The 26,206-nt window shown below is 51.8% G+C and overlaps 1 protein-coding gene across 1 annotated transcript in view; it reads right to left on the reverse strand.

Moving 5' to 3' along the window:
* The window catches only part of CUX1 (cut like homeobox 1), a gene marked incomplete at both ends in the record, with an annotated part of 363,457 nt that extends 358,660 nt beyond the window's left edge, over window positions 1-4,797 (reverse strand). Inside the window, one exon of the mRNA XM_080830213.1 lies at window positions 4,311-4,797. Coding sequence (XP_080686339.1) covers window positions 4,311-4,367 — 57 coding nt within the window. The remainder of the gene's footprint in view (window positions 1-4,310) is intronic.
* Window positions 4,798-26,206: the final 21,409 nt, after the last annotated feature.

Below are 26,206 nucleotides of genomic sequence, written 5' to 3' on the forward strand. Positions count from 1 at the left end.
CTCTCTCTTTCTCTCCCTCTCTCTGTCAAATAAATAAATAAAATAAAATAAAATTTAAAAAGCAGAGGCTTAACCCACTGAGCCACCCAGGAGCCCCTAAGACCTTTTATTAATTCCTTTTCTTTCCTCCTGGGAGCTATGGGTCATATGCATTATATTTATACTGACCTTTCATTATTAATATTGCTTGTACGATATCAGTTTGCTATCCAATATTTTAAACACACAGCTATATAGTTATGTCCCCGGTGTCAAGACATAGAGAGTAGAGACATGCTTTTTGAAAAATCACATTTGCAACATGAAGCAAAGTATTGTTTTGTTTCTCTACCAGATCATTTATGACACGTCTCTGCAGTTATATGGTTGGAGTTGAATGAAGATTTGTTTTCATGAAAGGTAATTAGATTTTCTTTTGTCGTGAGCACTGTTGGATTGGATATTATTTTTTTTCCCCCCGGGTAACTGTGGTTTGGAAGATCCTGAAAACTTGTTCCACTGGAAAATAGGGAAGCTGCTATTTCTAGCAGCGAGTAAAAAACTTTTCCCATTCCCTCAAGCTCCATTCACGCGAAATACTTGATCTAATGTCAGTTTTTGAGACTCTGTATTATAATATCTTTAGAGGTTTAAGCAGGTAGCAGAATCTCATAGAATGTCAAAATGTTGTTTGTGTGCGAGATAGAAAAGAGCCAGGAGAATGGGTCTCTAATCCAGCAACCATTTTTTCTAATTAAAATATTCTCAGGCACACACACGTCTTATCTGAAAAGCAAAAACATCACATAAAAGAATGAAATGAAAATATGTTCAGCACAGAAGTACTTCTGGTGACAAAACAAGCAAACCCACTCACCAACAACGTCATCAACAACAAAAAACACAGAAATACAAAACAAAATGAAAGGACCGAAGTGTCCTGCAACACAGAAAAAAAAAAGTCCAATGTCTAACGTCCATCCAGAATGGATGAAGTAATGGGCAACATTAACAGTTATGCTTGTAAAATAGGTAACAACATGAGAAAATGTTTATTCTCTAAGAGGAAAACAGGCCATAGTGTGAGCCCAGCTGCGAAGAACAGCATATTCTGTATCATACAAAATGCCGTAAGAAAATGCACCTCAGTGTTAACCGTGCCAGTCTCTGGATAAGGACTTGATGGGTAAGTGTTAGCTTCCTTAACATTCCTGTGTTTTGTATAATTTCTACACGAGCCTATGCTATCTTTATAGCACAGGAAAATAGTGAATATTATTCAAAATAAGGACGGCGAGAAAGGCTGATAGGGCATTTTTTTTTTTAAACAGTAATTTAACTCTAACCAGAAGGGGTAGCGTGACCTAGTGATTAAAATAGACAATTGAAAACAGAGGGAAAATCATGTCCTAATTTTGCCACTGAGTCACTGACTTTGCCTCAGGTTTCCTGCCTGTAAAGTAGGAATAATTAATACTTTCTTGTAAAATGCTTTTGAGCTCTCCAACGAAAGATCCCATAAAGGTACAAAGTGTTGTTCTATTAATACTAATTGAAGCGAATATAAAATACAAAGGCCTTCGAGAAAAACCGAAGTCATTATGGTCGGTGGCGGAAGGCACAACGGGTACAGTGCCAGGGGCCAAACTGTGGCCGTGTAGGCTCCTTGTGTTCTTTCCAAAAGTTGTTTTGGGGGCAGATAAGGATGTCACCAATAATGCTGGAACATTCGCTGTCTAATCACCGAACACTATCTGTTAAGCCAAACTAGAAAGAAACACAGAAGCGGTGGACAAGGTCCCAGCCCTTCCAAGCTTACAGTTTTGTTGGGAACAGGTCCATAATAACAGTAAAAAAAAAACCATTTTTTTTTCAACGTGGAAAAAAAAAAAAACAGTTCAACTGAAGCAGAAGGAAAACAATATCCAGGAAACAAACTGAAACGCTAATATGGGCCATAAGTTTCGCTTTAAAAAAAATAAATTTTTTTTTTAAGTAAGTTCCACCCCCAATGTGGGGCTCGAACTCACAACTCCAAGATCAAGAGTCACCTGCTCTACCGCATGAGTCAGTCAGGCGCCCCCATAGCACTAGCTTTGATCAGAGCAATGAACTGAGATGCCTTCTCAGTTTCAATGAGTCGAAGACTTTAGAAGCATTGGGGTGGGGTGTGGGACAGGGTGGGAGGGAAGAGGTGGCAAGAAAGTTGGAGGGTGCCTGGGGCCAGGAAAGGCACGCACAGTGTCGCACAGACCAAACCCACGCAAAGAAGGGAAACAGCGAGCAGGGCTGTGCAGCTGGGAGCCCAGGAGGTGGAGAGCAGGCTGGTATCTTAAAGGCTGCCGGATGACCCAATGCTGGTGGCATCTCCGAGGGGGGGCAAGTGGGGAGTCCGCTGTTTGGAACGAGGGGCCACAGCGTCGCCGGCCACGTGCCGTTCCTGCCAACGACCCATCCCCACTTGAGTACCCGCTTCCAAAGCACCGTGTCGAAGGAAAGACTCTTGCCTTATCAGTCAACATTCAAGCAGCAGAGCTAAGGAGAAGCAGTTGGCGAGGACGCCGGCGACCCCAGAGTCAGATTCTAGCAAAGAACGGTTTTTTTGACCTTGAACAGACCATTTAACATTGCCGAGCCCCAGTGTCCACAAGAGAGGTGCCCACCTCATGGTGTGCCGTGAGGAAGAGCTCAGAAAACTTATAAAACATGCTTTGAGTTTTACCTGTATGGAGTGGACACCCCATGAAAGTGAAACACTGCTTAATCTCATTCAAGGCAATGACTTCCACCCACCCCGACTTCGCTTCTCCGCTTTCGCGCTCCTATAATCCCATTTCACAGACGAGCAGACTGAGGTTCAGAGCACCCGAAAGCTGTTTGAGGAGGGGGCTGGATTTCTCAACCAGGTTGCCAAGCGCCTCCTGCTCCATTTTCTGACAACCTTTTAAGGACGTGATCTCAGCTGGCCCCTTCCCAGATGCCTTTTTGAAGCTATGCAGGCTTTTATGTATTTATTCCTCCAAAAAATATTAATCGAGGGCCTACTGTGTGCCAGGTCTGAAGCCTGAGGGAGTGTTCTGCTCCTTCCCCGCAGGATGGTTGAGCACCGTGGGAAGAGATCACAGAGAGAGACAGAACCTCCCCTCGTGGCCTACTCATCCCGCATGCGTCATTACTGACCAGTAAATGACTTCGGCTTCCCCGACATGCCCTCTTCGTGCCACAGAGCACTGTAACCCTTCAGCCTCTCTGCTTTGGCAACATAAGCGCTTATCACCAGAATGAAACCTTTGGTAGGTCTGACCTTGGCCAAAGGCTATTCTTACATTCAGCCTCGATCTCTGTTTACCACCCCCCCCCAGACCTTTTATTTCAGAAATCAGGGCTGAGACCACAACCCCAGACCGAGAGGCGAAGTTTCCTGCTTTCCCAAGTGGGATGTGGACGAGAGTCCGCTCAGCTCTGCGACTGCTCCAGAAGGCTGGGTCAGGCTGGTGGGGAGTGTGCGTGTGTGCGTGCGTGTGTATACGCATGACTGGGGGCAGGTGGGAAGGCAAGGTGGAGGGAGGGTATAGAAAGCCAAATGAAAGCCAGTAGCTTCTGCCCTTGGAGGGAGTTGAGAATCTGGCTGAGAAAACACTGGAAACATGTCATTGGTTCCGTCCTACAGATTATTTGATGTGCACGAGAACATAACATCTGATGCGGGGGAGGGGCGTCCCCAGGAAACCCCAACTGCATGCAGGTTCATTGCCATGGGGGTAGACCCTGTTCTCGAGACACCAGGGTCCAAGGCACCCAGCCCCATTCTCAGCCAGGCACCTCCTTTGGTCTTCTTCCCCCTTTGGGGACCCCCAAGTAAAACAGATTAATGGAAACTCTTGGAAGAGGTTACGAATAGAGCCATGCAGGATATCCTGTTATCTATGGATGTCCTGAAAAGGCTAGATTGAAAGTCACAAGCCTGGAAGAGTCACCTTTGTCTATAAAACCACCAAATAACAACAATTACTATGCAGGGAGTCCCTGCCATCGGTCCCAGGACATACACAGCGTTATCTCTGATCTTTGCAGCAGGTTTGCGAGGCACGGAGCATTTGATATATGAGAAAACTGGGAATCAGAGAGGTAAGGAGATGTCTCCAATGTCTGGTCTTATGGTCCGGCCCTCAACCTACCTGCAGCTGCCCCGTCACCCGCCCACCCAGCCCCGGGGCCCCAACCTGGTCGGAGGGAACCCACCTGGGACTTGGGACAGGTGGCCTCTCTCTTCCCCCCCCTTCAGGAAGTCCTGGGCATTGCCGGCCCAGGAGGGAATCTCTCCACCTTACCTTACAGCAACCTGCTTGCCCGCAGTCCTTCCCCGTGGAGCTTTTGTCTCCGGACATTTCTCTGCAGCTGTGAAGGCTCCAGACACCCTGGTCCGGGGCATCTATAATAAAGATTGATAACCTGACCTTGGTCTTGAATGAGACATCGATTACAAATGAGAGGCGACCGGGAGAGTCAAAAGTCCCCTTCAGTCCAACAGCCAAGACCGGGTGTTTGGCAAGGCAAGCAGCAAGGGAGAGGGGTGTGTTTTCCTAACCGGCATCGGGGACTCTCCTTGCTGATGGGGTTCTTACTTCTTCACCTTAGGGGAGTCTGGTCTAATGGACCGTCTGGGGGAAATATCTGATCAAAGATCCCCTTCTGGCTACAAGTGCGCCTGGGAGGGTGGGGACACGCGTTCGCTATCAGAGGCTAAGCCGAGCCCTTCCGAAAAGCAATGACAAGTCATTCCAAGCCCGTATCCTACCCTCTCTCATTCCTAAATGCAACACAGACCTGTGAGTGGGAGGTGGGATTAGTTCACACAAGCTCCGTTGATCCGATAGCATTTTATGACCGACCAAGGCGAACCAGGTGGTGGGGTTTGGTGAGGTTTTCTTTGGGAACTGCTCTGCATTTCGCCATTGAGCCGCTTGCCTCCCAGCCCACCCCCCACCTCCCCTGCGGACAGGCTGCCTTGGAGAAAAAAAGAGAAATGACCCCCGTGCCCCTTGGGCTGTCCTCTGTAGCCTGATCTATTTAAGACACGTTCTCTTCAAACAAATCCTGCCCCAGTTTCTCCGAGGGCCGCCTCTTCCCCTCCTGCCCTCCCGCCACCGCCCGTGTGCATTTGACACCAGCTCAGGAATCTTGTAGCTCCTCGCCTTTCCATTCCCGGCGGGATTTGCTATTCAGCGCTCCAAAGCGGAGACTTGTTTGCACCTCTTGTTTCAAACAATAGACCAAATTTCCTGTCGCTGCTTCTCTTAAAAGCTGCCTGCCTCGTGCTCCCGGGGAACAATTAGAACGGCCACTGGGCCAGCGGAGAGACCCGCTAAATCCTCACCCACCTGTCTTCTCAGAGGACGCGGGGCCCTGGGGCTGCTGGGCGACGTTGAGCGGGTGGCTTAACCTCTCTGAGAATTCGTGGCCTCCCCTGTAACCTGAACCATAGCTAACTGGTCCCACAGGGCTGTGGTGAACTGAGCAATAATGATGCAGCAAGCTCCTGCCTGGTGATGGAGGTTAAGAGAACATTCCTCGATTCCCGGCAGCCTGGCTTCAAGCCCTAGATGTAGCAGGATCTTTCTCTGTGTCCTTGGGCCCAAGATGCTCTAACTCTGTGCCTACGCTTCCTCATCTGTAAAATAGAACAATTATGGTACCTACCTTACAGAATTAAAGAGAGCCTCAGACTTGGGCTCGGACCTCACCCAGTGGATTTGGACTCTCCCACAGCAACCTTGTTTCACATTCTACTGCCTATAATTCTTTTCTCTGCTGTTACAATTTTTGTCTACCAGCCCAGATCCATCATAGAATGTCCGTAGCCCATTGGGAGTGTGATATTTGTTCATACTTTCTGATTCCAGGAGTGTGGTTTTCGATTAACTCCAGGATAATGAAACTGCCCAGGGAAGGGATCCGTAGCACCGGGGGTTCGGGGCAGCAGATCTCCCCTGTATGATACTGCAATGGTCCGTGCATGACCTTATGCACACCTCCAGACTCATAGACTCTGAGTGAACCCTTATGTAAACTGTGGACTTCAGTTCATAATAATGCACCAGGATGGGTCCTTCGCTGTAACAAATGTACCATACTGACACAGGATGTTAAAGATGGGGGAAAGTGGAGGAGGGGAGGGAGGTTTATGGGAATTCTCTGTACTATCTGCTCACTTTGATTGCGCATCTAAAACTGTTCTCAGAACGAAAGCTGCTCAATTTAAAAAAGAAAAAGGTGAAGCAGGTACTGTTGTAGATTGTGCCCCCTCCTAACACACCCAGGAATCATGACCAGAAGCCAGGAAGTGACAGCATCGGGATCTCCATGGATGACCTGAAATTATCAACTGTTTTCTGGTCGGCAGTCCCGGTGCTAATGGCCTACGGTGAGCCAGCTCTGCCCCTGGAGGTAGAGAACCAGACCAGAAGCTTTCTCTTGGGTCTCAGGATTAAGTCCCTTCAATGTCTCCTAAGTTCTGGAGTAGACAGGGCTGTCAGCAGAAGTCCCTTATCTCCTTGTCCTGAGTTCACAGAGCAGGAGGGACCCTCGGGCACGTCCTACCTACTGAGTCCTGGGCTCTTCTGTAACACAGTAATGGACTTGTCTTTCAGGTTTTTGAGCCACTGGCTTCCTCCTACTGACTTCCAAGACATGGTTCGGTGGTCAAGTGACTCCCGGAAGCTTCTCTCTCGTCCAAAACCTCGAAGGCCCAAACTCAGTGGGAAAAAAGCAGTGAAATCTCAGGGAATAAAAACTGGCTTCCCACCCAACACAAATCCCACTGAGCGACTGAGGTCTGATGGGTTAGAGTCCTGAGGCCAACATTACAATGCCCCTGGAGTTAAAAGCAACCACAGAAAGGACGCAGAAATGCCACAAACATATTTTAAATACAGACAGAAACTTCCCCAGCATATCCTGTCTGGTTGCCAAGTCCCCAAACTCTTACCCTGTGAGATTGAATTTTCAAGGCATGTCACCGATGAATAAAACCATCAATTTAGATATATTCACACAGTGTGTCATGGGAGGGGGTTGGCACCATTACTGTTATCAGGCGTTAAGATTGCTAAGATCCAACGGAAGCCAAATCATAAGGCAGTGGCATTTGATGTGAACGGCGGGGTTGGGAATTATAGGAGGTAATTATCACAAGTTGTCTTAGCAGCGTGATTTAATGGAGAAAGCACGAAATGGTGAAGCGGGATGCGTGGGGTCAGATCAGGCCGTGCTGCTTCCTGGCTCCATCGCTGCTTTGAGCCTCTCTTTGCCCATCTGCAAAATGGGGGCAAGCTCAGGGACCTGTTGCAGAAATTATTTAGGATAAGTAAGACTCGTCCAGTGTCTGGGAAATTACCTAGCTCACGTCACAGCACGGTCTGGTTTCCATCCTTAAAACAGTTGTAGATCGTTACAAATGATATTTCTTTAAGATTTCGCCTGAGCCCAGTAAGACAGAGTAGGTGAAAAATAAACATGAAATGATACATCAGTGACATCCCCTCTATTTTGCTTTGCCGTTTCCAAGCTCCTGATGTAAATAATTTACAGTGTTAAAAATGAGTTAACAGCAGGTCTTTGGAGGACAGAAGAAAATCCTTTCTAAAATGAGGGATAGTCTTCATAATGAGGGACTGCTGAGTGGAGGAAAAATTTAGAATTTAGACAAGCATCTTTTACATAGTTATTAATCTGGTTGGATAGGATTTTTAATAATTAAATGGTATTACTGCAATATAAGTGATATTTTATTAAGCTTAAATGAAATGTACATTTAGGAATTTCATTCGAAACATCGCCGGCTTTGTTGTTCCATTTCTCATAATTGCCTATGTTTGGAGATTATGTTTTATTTTTCTGCAACGCGTTATCTGCCTACGGACCTAGCCTTTTGTTTTATTTATAGGAATGTTATTTTTTGAGTTCTTCGGAAATGGATATGAACGCTCTCAATGACAAACTCCAAAGTTGGCCTCGAGTTTCTGACTAATCGCTAATGAAATATCCATCATTGATGAGGGAAGAATCATAAATTACGAGGAAACGCAGCTTCATTTCATAAATGTCTCCTGTTGTTTGGCAGCTTTGGAAATTTCTTTGTCGTTTTGGAAATCAATACAACAGACAGTTAAACACCAGACTTCGCCGCTCAGCCCGAGACGAAATAAAAGATTGAAGGCTCCTCCATCACCAGCTGTCGATGCCTGAAAATCATATTGCTGAATGCAATAATTTTTTTTTCTCCGTCCAAACATTACTCAGCCTCCGTGAACTCTCGTTAAGGGCCAGATGCACACACATTATGGCTGGGAATTCACAGCGCAGGGAACGGGACAGCTGGTGGTTATCGGTTTGGTTGATCGATACAGACAGGATGGTGACGGAAGCCACCCTTCCCCACCACCGCGCCTCCCCTCGCATTTCTCCCATTAACCAACCAGCCCGGATTTAGCCAGCAAGCCTAACTTTTTCTTCTGCGCCAATGCTCTTCCTTCTCCCATAGCTTCTTGGCAGAATGAGCCCATGGAACGATGTATTTCAGCAGGGGCTTTGCTTCCAACTCCCTCCTGCTTTGCCTCTGGAACCCAGCTGGGCTGGGCTCTTCTGGGTCTTCCAAAACCGTGGCCTCCACCTGGCCAGCCCCTCACCAGGCCGTCTGTCTCTCCCTCCCTCCGCCGTGACTCCATCTATCACAACCCTCCCCCCGCCCCTCCCGGCTTGGGGTAGTAACAGCTCCCCGCTGCTGCTAATCTCAGGGAGCCCAACACCCCTTGTTGAAGCCGTCCATTTGGTCCACACCTTGTGTCTAGTCCCTGGTTAACGTCTCTTGAATCATCTGTGTTTGATTCTTGTTTTCTGGGAGGTCCCTGACTGATAGGAGAGGAATTTGGAAATAGTTTTGAACTTGTATGTAGATGAGCGAGAAGGCAGATGTAGAATACGGGTGTAACTCAGCCAAGTGATACTCAGCTAGGGTCTCGCTCATTTCTTTCTCCCTGTTGTCAAAATGCAGAATACCACGCTGTTAAAGTGTCCCCGGTTTGCTTGTCTTTTTTCTGCTAACCCCCAGCAGCAGCAGCGAGGCTGGGACCGGGTCTGTCGTCCTCCCTGTCGCTGTTTTGTCTCCAGGGCCTAGCTCTGTCGGTGAGGGTACGCTGAATGAATGAAGCCATCAACTCATCTTTATTCATCAAGACCATCTCTTGCTGTGGCCGAGGTGGTGGTCCTTTGCCGTTCTGATCTGAGGGCATTGAGCTCAGAGGATTAAGGGAGAAGGCACTAAGGCAAGCTACGGGGAGGGCTGGGACCCCCGTTCCCTGAAGCCTGTGGCGTAGAATAGGGCAGTGAAGGAGTACGGACTCTCTTGCAAATGGCTGTGAAGTCGCACAGGAGACCCCCTGCTCCCCGGAGACACCTGTGGTTTTTAAGCCGGGCTGGTGATGGAGAAAGGCATTTCTGCCCAGAAAGGCTGTAGCTGAGGTCCTTGGGTCAGAAGGCAAGGCCTTTCCCTCCCACCAGGGACTGCCAGAGAGAAGGAAGCCCAGAGGCCACTGGATAATCACCTTCTCCACCTAAAGAGCCGGGATGATGACACTCAGCCCAGAAGGGCTGATCTGAAGATAAGGCTCTGTTCACAGAAGGAACTTGGTCAGATCCAGCTCCAACAGACCCTCTTGGAGGCAAAAGAAAAGTAGCATCTCAGCTCCCGTGAGAATTCAGACATTTTAAGTTTTTGAATGTGATGATCACTTGGGAGCAGTCATCACCGAGAGGACAGGGCAGGGAGGGGAAGACAACACAGACTTCAGAGCAGGTCTGGGTGTGAGACCCGTCCCCTCCGCTGTCCTGCCAGACAGCTGCGGGCCAGTCACAGACACTGAATGCGGAGAGGGGGAGGCGGAGAGCTCCCGATCTGCAAAGTGGCGATAATTCCACAGACCCTCGGCCGCGGTGGGATTAGCGTTTGCGGGTTCCAGGACTGGAGCCCAACCCTGAAGGCCCGTGATCGGTGCTAATTTTGCAGTTTCACAAGCAGCCAGCGGGCAAGGGCATGGGAGCGGGTCATTCTGCCAGAGAGTTCTCTAACAGCTGGTCCGGCATCCTTACTGAGCTCCGCCCGCCACTGTGGACCCATTTTGAGGGGTAGAGCTATGCTACAGTGTATTTGGTGACCCTGTGCTTTGGAGGAAGGACAAGTGAAAACACGTGATGGCAAATACACGAGGTATCAGGTGTGTACGTTACTGGCTATGGTGTCTGGTATGTAGAAGATGCTCAAATTCTTGCGAGCTCGGACTCATCACTGGGATTCCACTTTGCGTTCTCAGTCTGCTCATGGGGACATCTCAAGCCCTCTGGCCAAGCTAAAAGGAGACAGACCAGGCCTTGGGGAAGGCAGCATCCCCCCGGCCCCCACCCCGAGAGGGCATGGCTGGGCTGGGCTGCTCCGGGTCTTAGCTGGGACTGGAAAAAAGGAGATGAGAAGGTGATTAAGAAATCAGATCTGGGGATGCCTGCGTGGTTCGGTCAGTTAAGCGTCTGCCTTCAGCTCAGGTCATGATCCCGGGGTGCTGGGATCGAGCCCCACGTTGGGCTCCCTGGTCAGTGTGGAGCCTGCTTCTCCCTCTCCCTCTGCTGCTCCCCCTGCTTCTGTTCTATCTCTCTCTAATAAAAAAAAAAATAAAATCTAAAAAAAAAAATCAGGTCTGCATGACCTCGGTCCTGCTTGTCAAGGACGTAATAGAAGTGGACATCAAGTGGCTGGTTGCTGGCTTTGCACTGAGAAAGAATGGAAGCAGGGCACCAGGCCCAGACCTCTCTGTTTTTCATGTCCCTTCCATGCCCTTAAGCTTGGCTTCTGTCTGCCCAAGTGTGCAGGACATAGGGACTGAATCACCCATCTCACAGTCCGCAGGGCCACCGGGGCGAGCATCCGGAAATACTCTTTCTTGGCCTGTCTCCAGTTAACTTTTTAGTTTCTCCTTCATTTTCCCTTGAGTTAAAACTCTCAGCCCCCTGTCCTGCTCCAGACACTTCCCTGCTTGGGCAACGCACACACACACACACAGAGTGTAGCCCCGGCATGGCCAGCGTCCACTCTGCTAGGTCAGTGCCCTTCTATCCTGATGGACTAGCTTGCTAGCATTTTCTAACACCGGACACCAGCTTTGCCACTGACTCCTTTCTCTGCCCAGAGCTTAACCCCGCCAGGCAAGGGGCAGGCAATTTTTCTTGCCTATAGTTCAGCCAGCCACTCTCTGGGACAGGCAGACGCCCCCGACTTTCAAGGTCAAAGCCATCTTTTGGCATTCCCAACGACAGATTCCCACCCAGAGTCAAAAGTCACCTGCAATCTGTTTGTTTAAACCTATTTCAGTTACTTTTTCAGTTTCGGCCACTGGACTGAGCCTCATCTCTCTGCATTGCCATCGCCTACAAGCCCGGCACATAGTAGGTGCTTAGTAAACACATGATGAAGGAAGGAAGGCGCCAGGTTCATGCTTCAGGGAGGAGTCCAAGGTCAGGGATCATGAGGTCAAAGTCGATCGCACCAAGCCCCTCCTTTTTGGGGTCTGTCCTGGAGTTTGAGAACAGGGGAGCCACACCGGCCATCGCCACTCCATTCCCTAGGGACCCCCACCCCCGCCGAGTGCAAGCTCCCCGTGATGGCCCGAGTGCCTTCCAAGCATTCTGGCGCCGGCGTGAAAGGAGCCGGGCGGGCGAGGCCTGGAGCCTGCATGAGGCCATCAGTGAGCTCTGAACCTGATAAAACCCTGACAGTTCCAGAAGCCAAGCTGGACTGGGGCATGAGATCATCAGATGTTTGAGATACTTGAATCAACTTGTTCACAGCCTTCCCCGGTCATGTTTTTCATAATTCATGATTCACAGGAGATTTTTAACAACAAAAACACTCAGATTAAATTTTTATATGCGATGTTTTTCACTCCTTAGACACGCGTTATCAACCATCTTGATCACAAAAAAAAGAGGAAAAAAAAAAAAACTTCTGCCTACTTCCATAATTATTTAAGGGTTTTTTGTTGCTCTTGTTTTTTTACTTGTTTTTCTGCTTAATTTGGTTTGGAGACAGGAACTGTGGGTAGTGAAAGGTGGCTTCAAATCCTGGCTTCTCAGGTGACTCGGAAAATCTGATGATCCGATTTGCTTTCATCGGTGGGACAGGACATCATATTTCACTGACCCCCACCCCCCACCAAAAGAAGCTTCAGTGAACACCCTAAAGTCAATTTCCCTTCTTTTACGCTGAAAGAATATTCAAAGAGTTAGCCAGTCTCTTTCTATTCTATATACATCGATGTTTTTCAGGGGCAGATATAACCAACAAGGGACCTCCCATCTCTTTGAGTAAAAAGTGACTTCGCCAATTCTCCAATGACCCTTGTTACGATTTCCATCCTAAAATCCTCCCGCTGATCTTTATTTCCCCACGGTCAAAGTCACTGCTTCTTCACGGGTGAGCCTTGTGCCCAGATGCCTTCCAGTGACGGAAGAGGAGGAAAAAATATTTAAAAACAAGGAGGAACAAATTTTATGTTATGTGGATCGTATCTCCATTTTCAAACTGTCTTAAAAAAAAAACAAAAAACAGGGGAAAAAAGCAGGAGACAAGGCGGGGATCAGGTTCCTCCTTCTTATGCCAGAAATGTGCTCTGATGTTGCTATTTTAAAGATTATCCCTATTATGGTCCTTTGGAAACAAGTCTGCCTTCTTTTTTAATTAACTCTACCCCTAATGTGGGGCTTGAACTCATGACTCTGAGATCAAGAGTTGCCGGCTCTACCAGCTGAGCCAGCCCGGGGCCCCTTAAGTCTGCCTTCTTCTGTTTTATCCATTCTGGGAGGCCGGGAGGACAGGCTCACTCCTTGGAGATAAAGCTCTTTGCTTTTAGCAGGTGGAAAGTGGATGTCCAGCCTTTTGGGAGGGCAACATGGTGACTGATGGGGCCACTGCCCAGACCCTCCCTCCACGACTGACACCCTCAGGATGCCTGCCTCTGGGAGTGCTGTAGGGCCCACAGTGCTCAGCTGACTCCTTTCTTAAGGACTGCCCCCCCCCCCCCCCCCCGCCCTGCAAACAGCCTCCTTGCTCAAAGTCTTGTCCCTCCCTGGGGACAAGAAGACCAGCCCCCTTGCCTCAAAAGGTGACAATTCTCATGGGTCATCCCAGAGCCTGAGGCCTTTTTGTGACTGCATCTCGGCTCAACCCTTCCCCCTGCTGAAACCTGCTTTCCTTACAAATATGGATCCAGAAGTATCGATCCATTCCCAGTAGACTTCCTACCCATGAGTCTCTGCTTCAGAACCTGCTTCCCGGAGAACCTGACCTAACGCGGGCAGGGAGGGGGATCGGGCTGCTGAGGGTTCCAGGGCTGCCTCTCAAGGGTAAAGCTTTAAGAACACGACAGATGACTCTTGGGCCAAGAGCTACCCTTATGCTACTTCTTCTGTCTTTTTTAACAGCTTGATTGAGATAAACTCATGTACCACACACTCTACCCTCTTAGAGCGTATCCTTCCATGGTGTGTGGTATGCTGAGTTGTACAGCCATGTTCTAGAACATTCTCACCACCCTATGCCCATGAGCAAGCACTCCCTATTCCTCTCCCACCCCTTTGTCCTCTGCCCCTGGCACTAACTGCTTTCTGTCTCTACAGAGTTGCCTGTTCTGGACATTTCCTATAAATGGCCTCTTACGATCTGTGGTGTTTTGCGTCTGGCTTCCTTCATTTGGCGTAGTGTTTTCAAGGCTCAGCACCGTTGTAGCGTGTATCCTTCCTTCCTGGGGCTGAATAATATCCCAGTGTGTGGACACATCACATTTTGTCTCTCCATTCATTAAGTGACGGGCGTGTGGGTTGTCTCTGCTGTCTGGCTGTGGCCAGTCATGTTGCTGTTCGTGTCCACGTTTCTGTGGGACCACACGCTTTCCCTTCGTTTGAGTCCGTACCTAGGAGAGGGATTGCTGGGTCATAGGTTAATTCCATGTTTAACCTTTTGATTAACTGCAGACTGTTTTTCCAAAGCAGCCCTACCCTGGGACGTTGCTACCAACGTTGTAGCCCTCATGCTTTTGGAATAGGTTTCCCTGTGCGGGTCTTTCTGGGACATGCTTTCTTTACTTCCTTCCCATCCTCAAGCTGACCCTTTCCAATGATCTTCATCTTTATCATCCTAAAGGCCCACCTGAAACCTCACCTCCTCTAGGAAGCCCTCCCTGATTACCTCAGCCCTCTCTCTGTGTACTGGTTGCTTTCTCTTCGGGGTACGACACGGGGAGGGGCCCCGTGCTTGGCCCTCCTCTGTTTCCCCTGCATTAGACCTGGCTGGTACCTGGCAAGAGAGGGGAAGCCTTTGGATAATGGCTGCTGGACCCGGTGGATGGAGTTCAGATGTTGACGGGGAGTGTGCAGGAGTGTGCTGGGCTTGGAGAATGGAGGGAGCCTCAGGCAACAAAGGACAACTGGGCAGAAACAAGTTCTTGTTCACAATTCCTTTGGCCCTGGCCAGCCAGTTTCCTGTGGGCACAATAGCATTCCTGTAACTTGCTCTCTTTTGTTCACCTTGACTGTGGAAGGGAGCTTTCGCTGTGTTTTCTGAAGCCGACTGATCACACTAGCCCCAGCCTCCATGGAAACCTTTTGGGGCTGAGCTTTCCAAAGCAGCACGACTCCAAGAGGCCCCCAACAGCCTCAGCGAACAGGGTCAGAAGCAACCAGTGTCACGCTGTTCATCACAAGACCAAAAGTCACTGTTCTATCAGGAAACAAGTGGGGTGGGGAGTTGTTGGGGGGGCACCCTGTAGAGGGAGGCTCTCTGACTCCTTTTCCTCGTTGTCTGGCCCAAGCCAACCGGGACCTCCGGGGAATTAACTCACCTGATCGTAGGGTCACAGAAGTGTGAGGCTCATGGGGCTGGAACACACGCCAGGGGTCTGCTAGACTTAAGGGTGGTCCTGGGATCAGCAGTATTGGCATCATCTGGAAGGTGGGTAGAAATGCAGGGTCTCAGGTCCTACCTTGGGCCCGCTGAGTCGAGATCTGCATTTTTCAAAGATTTTATTTTTATTTGAGAGAGAACAAGAGCGAGAGATCTCACAGAAGGAGAGGGAGAGGGAGAAGCAGACTCCCCAAGGAGCAGGGAGCCCAACGTGGGGCTTGATCCCAGGACCCCAAGACCACGACCCAAGCCGAAGGCAGACACCCAACTGACTGAGCCACCCAGGCACGCCAAGGTGTGCCTTTTAACAAGATCCCCAGGGGACTGATGGCTTGTTAAAGGACACTGACATCGGCCACCAGCCCTCTGCCCTCATCCTTCCCAGTAAGCCTAGTACATCTCTTGGGGACATCACCAGAAGTTTTCCCCTTCTCAGCAGCTGAACGCACACGGGTTCTAGCCCCACACCTTGGACCCACTCACAGTAGGCTTGATGTATCCCATATGAGACCCATCAAACAGGGCGGACCCTCCTGCTACTTCTTAGCTGAGCTGGTAAAGATCGTGAGTAAAGAGTACAACAGGCTTCTCAGAAGCCATGTGAACACACCTTCTGGAAGCTCCCAGGAGGAGAGGAAATGGGGCAGAAGGCAGTGACGGAGCTGCGTGTACCTGCTTGGACCCAGTCAATGTGGAATCCTTCGCTGGCAAGTCTGGCCTTGTGCAGGTATTTAGAAGAAAACCGTAAGCAGGCTTGGCCTCCTCATCCAAAGGCTGCGGGAAGTTAGTTCACAAATACCTAATTATCATGCAAGTGTTCTGCGAAAGAGAGAAACGCCACTGTACCCATTTTACAGATCAATAAAAGAAAGCACGTGGAGACTAGCACCTCGCTTACCGGGGCCGCAACTGGGAGCCTGGCCCGCCAGCCTCTCGCTCTGGCCCATAGGGGTGGGGAGCAATGACCTTTGTCCTCCGTGAGCTGGGACGGATGCCGAAACTGAGCATTTGCCCCGGGGAACACCGTTCAGATCAACTCCAAGAGGCACATGAGATGGAAATAGAGACTGAGCCGGAGCCTGTACCACACTTTGCCCACAAGAGATGCGACACATTTTCATAGCTGAAATTTACATAGTTCTTTATTCATGAAATTATGAACAGCTGCTATTTTGCCGCATTCCCAAGAAGAGTTGAAAAGGCAGCAGAGAAGAGGACAGACACGCTAGGCAAACTCCATCTGCCCCTCGAGTCTACCACTTTCTTCCCTGCAGATAGCAGACAATGGGGTTACCAGATGTCATTGCCTGCTTGGGAAGGACCCAGAAATTCTGTGTCACCGTGAGCCAGCCAGGGCAGCCGATGCCTTTTCTTCCTCTGAAAACGAGAAATGCACCCACTCCCGGCCACGTCTCCATGGCCGTCCGAAGACAGCCTCTTCCCAAAGGAAGGCTGATGGTGGTGAATTCTCAGGGGGACCTCAGAACTGTTCCCCAGAGCGGACCCACGTCCACACACCCTGGCTTCTTGCTGGCCTTTGAAGAGGGCTTTCCAGTGCGGGAGGCTCCTGGATGCCTGTCACCACCCTTGGGCCTTCTGGGGACCCTGGAAGGTCAGTTCTCACCTCTTACTACAGGATGGACACTGATGCCAGATCCCTGAATTGGCAGCATGAGTTCCCCCAGGCAGTGGGTCAGGTTTTTATTGTGCTCATGTCCGCGGAATGGGACAGTGTGGGCTAAACAGCCCCGGTAGGTCCTCTGGCCCTCCGAGCCGTCGTCGTGTGGCATCCCCTTCCCAACATGAGTGTCCCCCCAGGCCCAGCCTCTGTCTCACACAGTTCTCTCGCCAAACTCCCATTGGACACTCGCGTTCCTCCTTCCCCCTTGGCCACTCAAAGAGGCCCCCAGAATCCAGAGGGGCCTCGTCCTCCCGTCATACGGGGAGGAGGGGACACGGAATGCCAGAGGCGTCATAACCGCCTTTCCCTTTCCCTGCAATTGTCTCTGGATCTTTATTCCAGAGGCCACAGGATGGCTTCCCCTGGCCACTCAGGACAGAACACTCCGGAAGGTCATCCGGCAAGGAAGAAGCTGGGATGGGACAGGTCCCTGGACCATCTGGGGCGGCGGGGGCGGGGGGGGGGGGCTCAGGTTGTAGGCGTGAGACAGGCCAGCAGCCATGTTGCACACTGGTTAACGGGAGGATTGTGCTTATCCTGTTTTTCGGAGAGCAGCCTTCTTCTCCACACCTTGAGGCTGAAATGAAAGCAGGGAGGAGCACATTCTCAGAGATGTCGTAAGGGAGATCAATTACCCTACTTTCTTTGCCAGTGCAAACACTGGGCTGCCTTCTCTGGAAGTCAAAATACGGGGCGGGGGTGGGTCACGAGAGGGTATCATCTTATCTCCTTCTAGCTTGTTTGTGCGTTTCGAGCTTTCCCTCTCGCTCTCGCTCTCTCCGAATCGGAGAGAAAGGGAAAGTCGGGCAGGAATAAATTCTGAACCCAGGATGCTGGCTCTGGGCAAGGGCTGGTGATCTTTGACATTACCTCGTGGGCTTTGATCTTTATCAAGGCGAGGAAGGAAACGTGGGATATAATTTTGTCTCCATGTCAGGTTCTGATCGTGACAGACACGGAGCCCCGGGTGATCAGTTTGACCCTGAGAGGCCACTGTCTGGTAAGGAGTCCTCAAGCACTCGGCCAGCACCCACTGAGCAAGAAAGGGTGGGCGGTCTGCTCTCTGGAGATGGGCTCCCGGTGTGAGAGTCAAGCTTTCCCGCCTGGGAGTCATCGGGGGAGAGAGGGGCCCGTGGGCCAAGGGTTGGGCACAGTATCTCAACTGCGACAGTGTGTTTGAAGGCACTTTGCAAACGGCGTGTCTGGGTGCAGCTAGGAGCTCCCTCGTGGAGAGGAGAGCAGTGGAATAATTTCCTCCTTAACCTGGAAGGCTGGACCGCCGCGTTCTGATGGGCAGTATGGGGATCTGGCCAGCAGCCCCCAACCTATGCCATCAATTGACAGGACACCAGTGCAGAACAGATCACCAGGGGGGCCACAGAGGGGGAGATCAATGGAGGCTCCCAGTGCCAGGCAGGCTTGGTTACCCCACGCTGCCCACCTTGGGCTGCCATCCTGTCGCCTGAAAGAGAGAGAGACTTGCTCAGCCCTGGACAGAAAACCCCAGGGCCCGTTGGCACCCATCTTGCAAGGGCCTTGCTTGGCGGCCAGCGTGATCGTGATACGGTCATGGGGCTCCAACTTGCTACTGAGAACGTGGCTTGTCACTCATACACCCTTCCCTCCAATCAAATGGCGGAGGGCCATCCCAGGCCTAAATCTGCAAGACGCTACAGTGTCAAGGTTCCCGTCCCTCCGTGCTTGACCTTCACGTAATCAGGAGCACAAATCTGTGGCAAAGCCCTCGGTAGACGTGTCCCACAGCTGCCCCGCAGGCTTTCTGCGTGCCCCTTCTGGATGGGCCTCCCACTTAGGGAACTTGAAAGCCCACCTGGGCTCTTCTGCAACACACAGTAGCAAAATAAGTCAAAGAAATGTTAAAACGTAAAAAACGGCCTCGTCAAAGCCTTAAGTCAGCCTGGGTTTTGTGAGGGCCTGGGCGTTCTCACCAGCATCTCTCACAGCTGGAAACAGAAGCTGGCATCCGGACCTGAGTCCGGGGAGCGGGACCCCCGGTGCCTACAACCCTAGAACAAGAGGAATGTTCCTGACCGGCCCTTGAGGCGCGGTACCCATGGAGAGCCCCAGGGACAGCTCGCTCCAGGTCAAAGCTGCTGGAACCCCGTTCTGGGAGCCCCGTCAAGAGCTGGGACTGTGGGCCCTGGGGCTCCCAAGGGCTCAACTCTCTCCTGCCTAGAACTGAAGGAAGAGAAAAGACCCGGGAGGGCTTTCTTCTCCTGTTTCCAACGCTGACCACCCTCTCCCCTGAGAGCCATCTGCTCTCTGAGATGGGAGAAGAAAACAAGGGGAGGGAAGGAGGGAGGAGAGGGCAGGAGCCGGGGGGCCTGCACTGCTGCATTTGGGGTGGGTGCGCCGGGGCCATGTGGGCACCCCCATCTTGCCTTCTGGCCGGTGGCCCCCCTACCCCTCTGCCAGAGCCCGCAGCTCTCCCCGGGGGATGGGGAACGGGTCCTCGGGCTTCCCTGCAGCCCTGCCAACAGCCCAGGCTTGGCGACAGCCTTTTTTGCGTTCTGCTCTTTTCTGAAGCCTCCATTCAAACGCTTTTTAGCACAGATGCCTCATGCATCAGTCCAATGCTAAAAAGATGCAGTAAGTGAAATTTTTGCCATATGTTAATACACATGTTTTAGTTTCCATAAATGCTCAACGCGGTTTTTATGGTACTCGGAATGGTGGTGTTTATACTCTTTTGAGGGGCTTTGAATTCAAATGTGCAAATGATTTTTTACAAGATGTGATTCAAGGACGAGCTACAGTTGGGGTCGCCTGCCATCCAGATGGAGGAGGCTCTTGGAGGCTGTGCGCCTGCCACTTGTGACTCGGGGCGAAGCCTGCCGTCCCCGGCTCCTCGCTGGGGGTGGATGGCACTGGGGGCTGGCCGGTTCTCGGAGCTGACCAGCACCTGACTATTTGGGAATCAGGGCAGAGCACCATCCATGCCTCGCAGACTCCGTGTGACCAAGCATGCTGGGAGGGCAGGCGTCCCTGAGCTAGGGCCACCAGGCGTGGTTGGCTGCAGAACAACGGGCAGAAAGCAAGAGGAACTAGGTGGCGTGGGGCAGGCCTGGCCCGAGGATCCAGCCCCACCCTCAGCCTGGCAACACGCCCCTCTTTGCCCTGGACATCCTGCTAGAAGATTCCGCTCTCTGCCCGGATGAACCATCCCCTGTCATCCCTCCCTTGTGCCTTTACAGGGGGTGCTCTCTCTGTTCCAAATACCTTCCCGCATTTGGTCACCTAGAAAGTCTCTGCTGATCCCTTAAATTCCAGCTTCTGCCTTCCCTGACCGGTCCCGCCCCACCTCCCTGTCCCACCCTGAGTGCTGTCCCCGCGCACACAACGCTATCTCATTTAGCTCAGGGTAGGGCTCCTTCGGCCTTGGGCTGCTCCCTCAGGACATGCCTGTGCCTTCATCACGACTCTCCCCAGGTCCTGCCCCGGGAGGCCCACAGAAGAAAGGAAGCGAGGAAGAGAGGAGCGGGTGCCCGGCCCCAGAACTCGGAGTGGAACTGGGGTGCGGCCCCGCCGACCACCTGCCTCCTGCCCACAGGTCCCCGGGAGGAACTGAGCTGGGCTCTGTCATCAGCTAAGTGGCAGGGAGGGTCCGCAGCCCCCACTGGGCACGTGCAGCCCTCTACCCCTAGCCCCATCACCACCCTGCAGAACAGTGCCTGGTCCTGGGAATAACCCCAGGGCAGTGAGGGCATCTCTGAACGCACCAGTGCTCAGCTAGTCCTGGGAGGCAGAGGTGTCCTTGAGGGTGGCCTCCAAGGCCGGAGGGGAGCCCCAGGGCTCCTGGCCACCCAGCTGGAGTGTCCTAGGGTCTGCTCCCGCTGTCTGGTTGCCAGCCCTTCCCCCTGGAACTCCGTGCCAGGGTGTTTCTGCTCTCGGTCTCCCCCTGAGAGCTCGCCCTCACATGTCCAGATTTGTTCACGCCAACATCTCAGGCTTTGTGCCCTCTGTGGGGAGAGCTGATCTGTTCTGGGGAAGCCCGGGGGTGTGCGTGTAAACATGGTGGGGGGCGTCTCTGTTGTCTTAACCATGCGTCCCTGAGATTTGGAAATAGGTTAACTCCCCTCCTGGCAGTGGGGTTTTTTTCCCAGGGGATCGAGGGGCGAGGGTACATAATCTTGGAGCCCCAGTTCCTTCAGGGGGATTCGCATATATGTTGCCTGTAATTATAGGTCGATAATGATATAATTTATAGTATGTATATCATCATTTGTGAGTGACTGGACGAGCTGGCAGCCGAGAAGGGTGCAGCCATGTCATAAGCTCGTAAAAAGGTAATTATATTTCTTTCTGATCTAGCTTTCGCCTACCTGGCCAGGCTGGGGAATTGAGAAATGGGCGATGATGGGTGAATGCAGAAATTGCTGGAGGTTCAATAAATGTGGGCAGCCGCCTTTTTTTTTTTTTTTTGGTCTGGAAGTAGGCTCTGACTTGGGGCCAGGGAAATTGTGGGACGAGACCCCGCGGTCCCAGTTTAACACAAAAAGTGCCCCCAGAGAGAGAGAGAGAGAGAGAGCATGGCTCGAGGACCCCAGGGTCGGGGCCATGGGGTGCCATGCCTGTGTGATTTCAAAAGAGTGCTTGATCTCCTAAGACCACCTCCATCCACCACCCCCACCCCCAAAACTGTTGCTTCCAGAAGGAGACTCAGAAGACAGTCTTTCTCATTGTCTCTCTGCCCCTGAGGGAGCTCTGGGGCTGGAGACGCTTGTCATGTTTTCCAAGCCTGATGGAATCTCCCGGAATTTAGATCTGGATGGAGTTTGGTTGGAGTTTGGAGCGATGGTTGGGGGAGATTGGGTTTTATCTGCACCCCATCGCCCATTCTCAGTAATAAGCGAAGCTGCAGAAAGCCCTTGGCCTGAGATATAATAGTGTAATGTAATTATGGTAATGATACTTTGTAGTTCCCCAGCGCCTTTCATCTGTGGATCTCCAAGTCCTTTATAAACATTAATTAATTCCCATAACTCGGCGATGAGGTAGGTAAGTATCATCACCCCCATTTCACAGATGAGAAAGCCAAGACTCAAAGAGGGTAAGCGATTAGCTCAAGGTGGCCCAGAGAGCCCACTGGGTCAGCTGGCAGGAGGCTGGGATGTCCATCTGTGCTCCCAGGCTGGACACCTCCATGGTGGCGGGAGGATTGCCGGTATCCCGGGGGGAGAGGTCCCTCTGCAGGCCGGGTGGATGTCCCTTCTGTGCCCACACCCTGGCCTTGGGGACTAGGGAGGGCTCTGAGTCTATTTGGATAAGCTCAGGGGTTCCCAGGAGCTTGATCCTTGAAAGAGAATCCGTGAAACAAGCTTACCTGTATAGGGGACAAGTGGAACTCTGTCCCGACCTCTTCTTCTTGCTACATATTCTGCAATGCCTCCTTGTTACCACCAACCCAGGCCAGGTGGCACATCAAACCCAGCCCATATTTATTTTTGAACTCCTGCTAGCTACCAAGATCTGAGTTTCCTCCTGCAAGGGCCTGATATAATAGAAAGACATCTTGCTGGAAATTAAACACACACGCACACATACACACACACCAAAATCAAGTCTGGTCCAGGCTCTGTTCCTTCATAGCTGTGTGACCTTGGGCAAGTCACTTTCCCTCTCTGGGCCCTGATTTCTCTAAATGATGCATGAAGGAAGAAGCAGATCATCATTTATTATTCTTCCCCAGCGACACTCTATAATTTCTCACCTCCCACTTGGAGGGCAGGGTGGCCTCCTAACGTGGGCTCCCTTCCTCTCCTCCCTGTCCGCAGTCCAGCCCACAAACTTTCTGAGTCAAGGACCACCATGTCAATTTGCCAACAAAACTTCAGTCGTTTCCGTAGGCCTGCAACGGGTCCAAACCCTTGAACCTGTCATTCAAGGCTTCGCATGAACTGTCCCAACTCCCCGGTTCAACCCGGGACTCCCCATCATGAACCCTTGGCTCAGCCAGACCTGCTTCTCCTCCAAATAAACCGTGGTTGTTTTTAGACTTCACGGCTTTGGCCATACCATTTTGTCTGACCATGTTCTATGTACTTTTGAGGCCGACTACCGATCACCGTGTTGGATACTAGATGACAATCCTGTCTTTCTTCAAACTCAGCTCACACCTTTTGTGGTTTAGGAGATGGCTGCCTGAAGAGCAAATGTGACTTTGGGCTGCATTACTAGAGGCCTAGTATCCCATGCAAAGGGAGGTGACTGGTCTGTTCTCTAGAAATGAGAGTTTTTATAGAAGCAGCAGGCTGATGAGGGAGCTCTGTCATGTGTAGGGAACACATGTAGGTATTCCTGTAGGAACAGGTAGGGAACCCACAAGCATGTTACTGGGGGAAAACTTGGTGGGGCAAGAGACCCTCCCTCCCCTAAGGAAAGATTGTCGTGGGAGGCCTCAAAGGGCCCACAGGCAGAGCTTCCGGGAAGCAGGATTTCAGTTCAATGTAGGGAGGAACATTCTTTCCCACTGGAGCTGTTGGGAAGCGTGATGGGGTACTGAGTTGCCTGTCACTGTTCACTCCACCGAGGCCGAGGAAAGATAGGCTTGTCACAGAGGTACGGCAGGAGCTGCTCTTTGTGGCATCAGGGCCCAGGGACAAAGGCTGCTCAGGATGGCAGCATGGACCCCTCAGCCTGGGCTGCCCTGTCACCCACCCTGCTCCCTCTGCTGCTGCTGCCTGGAACCACCTACAGAACCAGGACCGCAGCATCCTTGAGATGGGAGCTCAGAGCCCTCTGCCTGGTGCTTCCCCGAATCTACAAGCTCCTGGTGGGTGTTCTAAAAGAAAGGACGAAGAAGGGTTGCCTGACCCGTCAGACAACATTCCAAGAGAACAGACTCCAGGAGCAGAGCCCTGTCTGGGTTCTCGGGTCCTCACTGAGCGCCAACTACTTGCTAGGCCCTTTCCATCTATCCCCGAGTGACGATTATTCGGTGTCGGCGTTCTTCCCTCCATGCCAGACCCCAGAGCGGGCCCAGAGGAGGATAGACAGAGGGCTCAGACTCAGGGCTATCAGGTTGGAGTCTCCACTCTGTTCCTTCACTCGCTGTGTGGCCTCAGGGAAATTGCTCAACCTTTCTGAGCCTTGGATTCTGGGGGTAATGGTGTCCACTTCCTCGGGTGGGGATGAGGATTGAGTAGGCAACGAGGTGGGATTACAGACTGTCTGCCATTTCACCTGGGAGGGGGGAGAGCCCGTCCTCTGATGTGTAATTAAAAGGACTTGGGATAGTGGTAGTGTTGGGGTTCAGGGCGGCACGAGGAAGGGGAAAGGGGGAAAGACTAGCCGACCAAGGGCAAGAGGCTGGATCTGCCAGCCACAGAGGTGATGGAGGGTGGAAAAAGGGAAAATGCGTTTACAGGTTTAATTCATTCATTCATTCATCTGACAAATATTTCATGGGCACCTCTCTCTCCCTCTCTTTCTCTCTCTTTTTTTTTTTTCTTTCTTTTTTTTTTTTTTCCTCCAAGCCCAGTATAGAGCCCAGTGCAGGGCTTGAACTCACGACCCTGAGATCAAGACCTGGGTTGAGATCGAGTCAGCCATTTAACCAGCTGAGCCGCCCAGGCACCCCTTGTGGGCACCTCTTAAATGCCAAGTACTGTTTGGGCACTGGGGAGACAGCAATTAACAAAACAAAGTCACTGCCACTCTGGCAGGGAAGACAGAGTAAACAAAAGAAAACCATTAACATCCAGCATAACAGCAGGGGTTGTTCAGAACTTTGAAGAGGGGCAAAGCAGGGTGAGAGGTGCTGGTTTACCAAGGGACTGTGCGGGGAAGGCCTCTGCTGGAATAGAGATGTTCCTGTTTGCAGGATGTTGAGAGGAAGAGAGTCCCAGATAAAGGGACAGCAGGTGCAAGGGTCCTGGGGCAGGCATTCGGGGCCAGCAGTGTCATCACGGCCGTGGTCCACGACATGCCTCCTGTGAGTATGGCTCTGGCTAGCCCCAGATTGGGGGCACACATGCAGACCGAAGCCCTGAAAAGGGCAAGCTTCCATGTTGAGCTAGCTCTGCCCACCCCCCGGCCTACTGTGTGACACAGACAGCACATTTTCCCTCTCTGGGCTCTCCGTCTCTCCCTCTCTGCATAAGGAAGGCTTGACCTGAGCTCCAAGGGTGGGCTCTGACACGTGTGAGAGCTTGAAATCTGGAGACCAGAAAATGGGCCTGTGCTGTGGGGATGTGGAGTAGAGCGGAGGGCAGGAAACGGTCCTCACGGAGGATGCTTGGCGGCAGCAGAGAAATGCCCCGTGGCCCCCTACACTCGAACCCCCTCGCCCTGCCTGGTGGCAGTGGCTGCAGGGACAAGCCTCACAGTGGGCACCGGTGGCCTATGTGGCGCCCTCCCACCTCCGCATGCGCAGGTGACAGGCATGGCTGTTTGTGGCGTCTTCTGCTTGGAGCAGTTCCAACACCTGAAAGACTTCTTGGTCTGAGTGGGTGTCGTGGGGAGCTGGCCTGGATTCCTGGAAAAGGAGCCAGCCTATAGCGAGGAGCCTGGGCAAGCTAGGACCTACTCCAGGGAGGCCCTCCAAGCCGGGGCTGGCCCCCTCCTCCCAGGGCGCTCTGGTACCCGCCCGTGGAGACCACCGAGCCCAGCCTCTCACCTTGACCCAGGGGGCCTTTTGCAGCCAAGTCACCTGGACTGGGCCTTTAAGTCCCCTACCCCTGGAGCTGAAACTTCCCGTCCACAAAGCTGGGAAAAGCCTCATTCTGATCTTGCCAGGCTCTCCTAGGGTTAGGTCAGCCTCAGAGACGACCCTATGGGTGGGAAACCCTTGGTGAACGTGACGATCTTTACGACCAAGTTGGTTTACACTGGGAGGTTGACCAGGACCCAAATCAGGGCCCCTGGACCTCTTGCTCTGCCTTCTCCCTTTGACCAGCCTGCCACCTGAGGGTTGGGGTGTCCCATGGAGTCCTGCCACCCTGTACGTCCTTTTGCCTGCCTGTGGCCCTAAGTCGTCCCAGCTGCGTGTCATTCACCTTAAGGAGCTACTCCAAGTCCCCTGTAAATCAGTGCTTTTCAGACTTAACGTGTGCATGACTCACTTGGGGATCTCATTAACACGAATGCTCTGGTTCAGTAGGTCTGGCGGTGGGGGAGGGGGGCACCGGAGATCCCGCGTCTCTAACAGGCTCCCAGGGTTTAGGAAAACATTATCCAATGACGCTTGTTAAAGATGGTAGGGACCGTCATGCTAGGGCCTAGGGTTTTGCAGTTGGGGGAGACTGGGTTCAGTTCCGATGACCAATGACGAGAAGTGGGGACTCAGAGGCACAGAGAGCAGGGTGGGCTCAGTGATAGAAAATTAGTCGGAGGAAACACCAGGGGTGAGGGGGATTCTGGCCAAACCGAGCTAATAAGATTCTTGCCAAAGGCAGGCCAGGGTGTCGGCATCCCCTGGGGGGTGGTGGAAAGGGTGTGGAATTTGGTCAGACATCAAGGGTGATCTGATATGGAGAATGGGGGATCCTGGTTGAACTGACTTAGCAGGATTCTTGCTAAAACTG

Source organism: Martes martes (genome assembly GCF_963455335.1).
Source record: "Martes martes genome assembly, chromosome: 18".
NCBI classification, from domain to species: Eukaryota; Metazoa; Chordata; class Mammalia; order Carnivora; family Mustelidae; genus Martes; species Martes martes.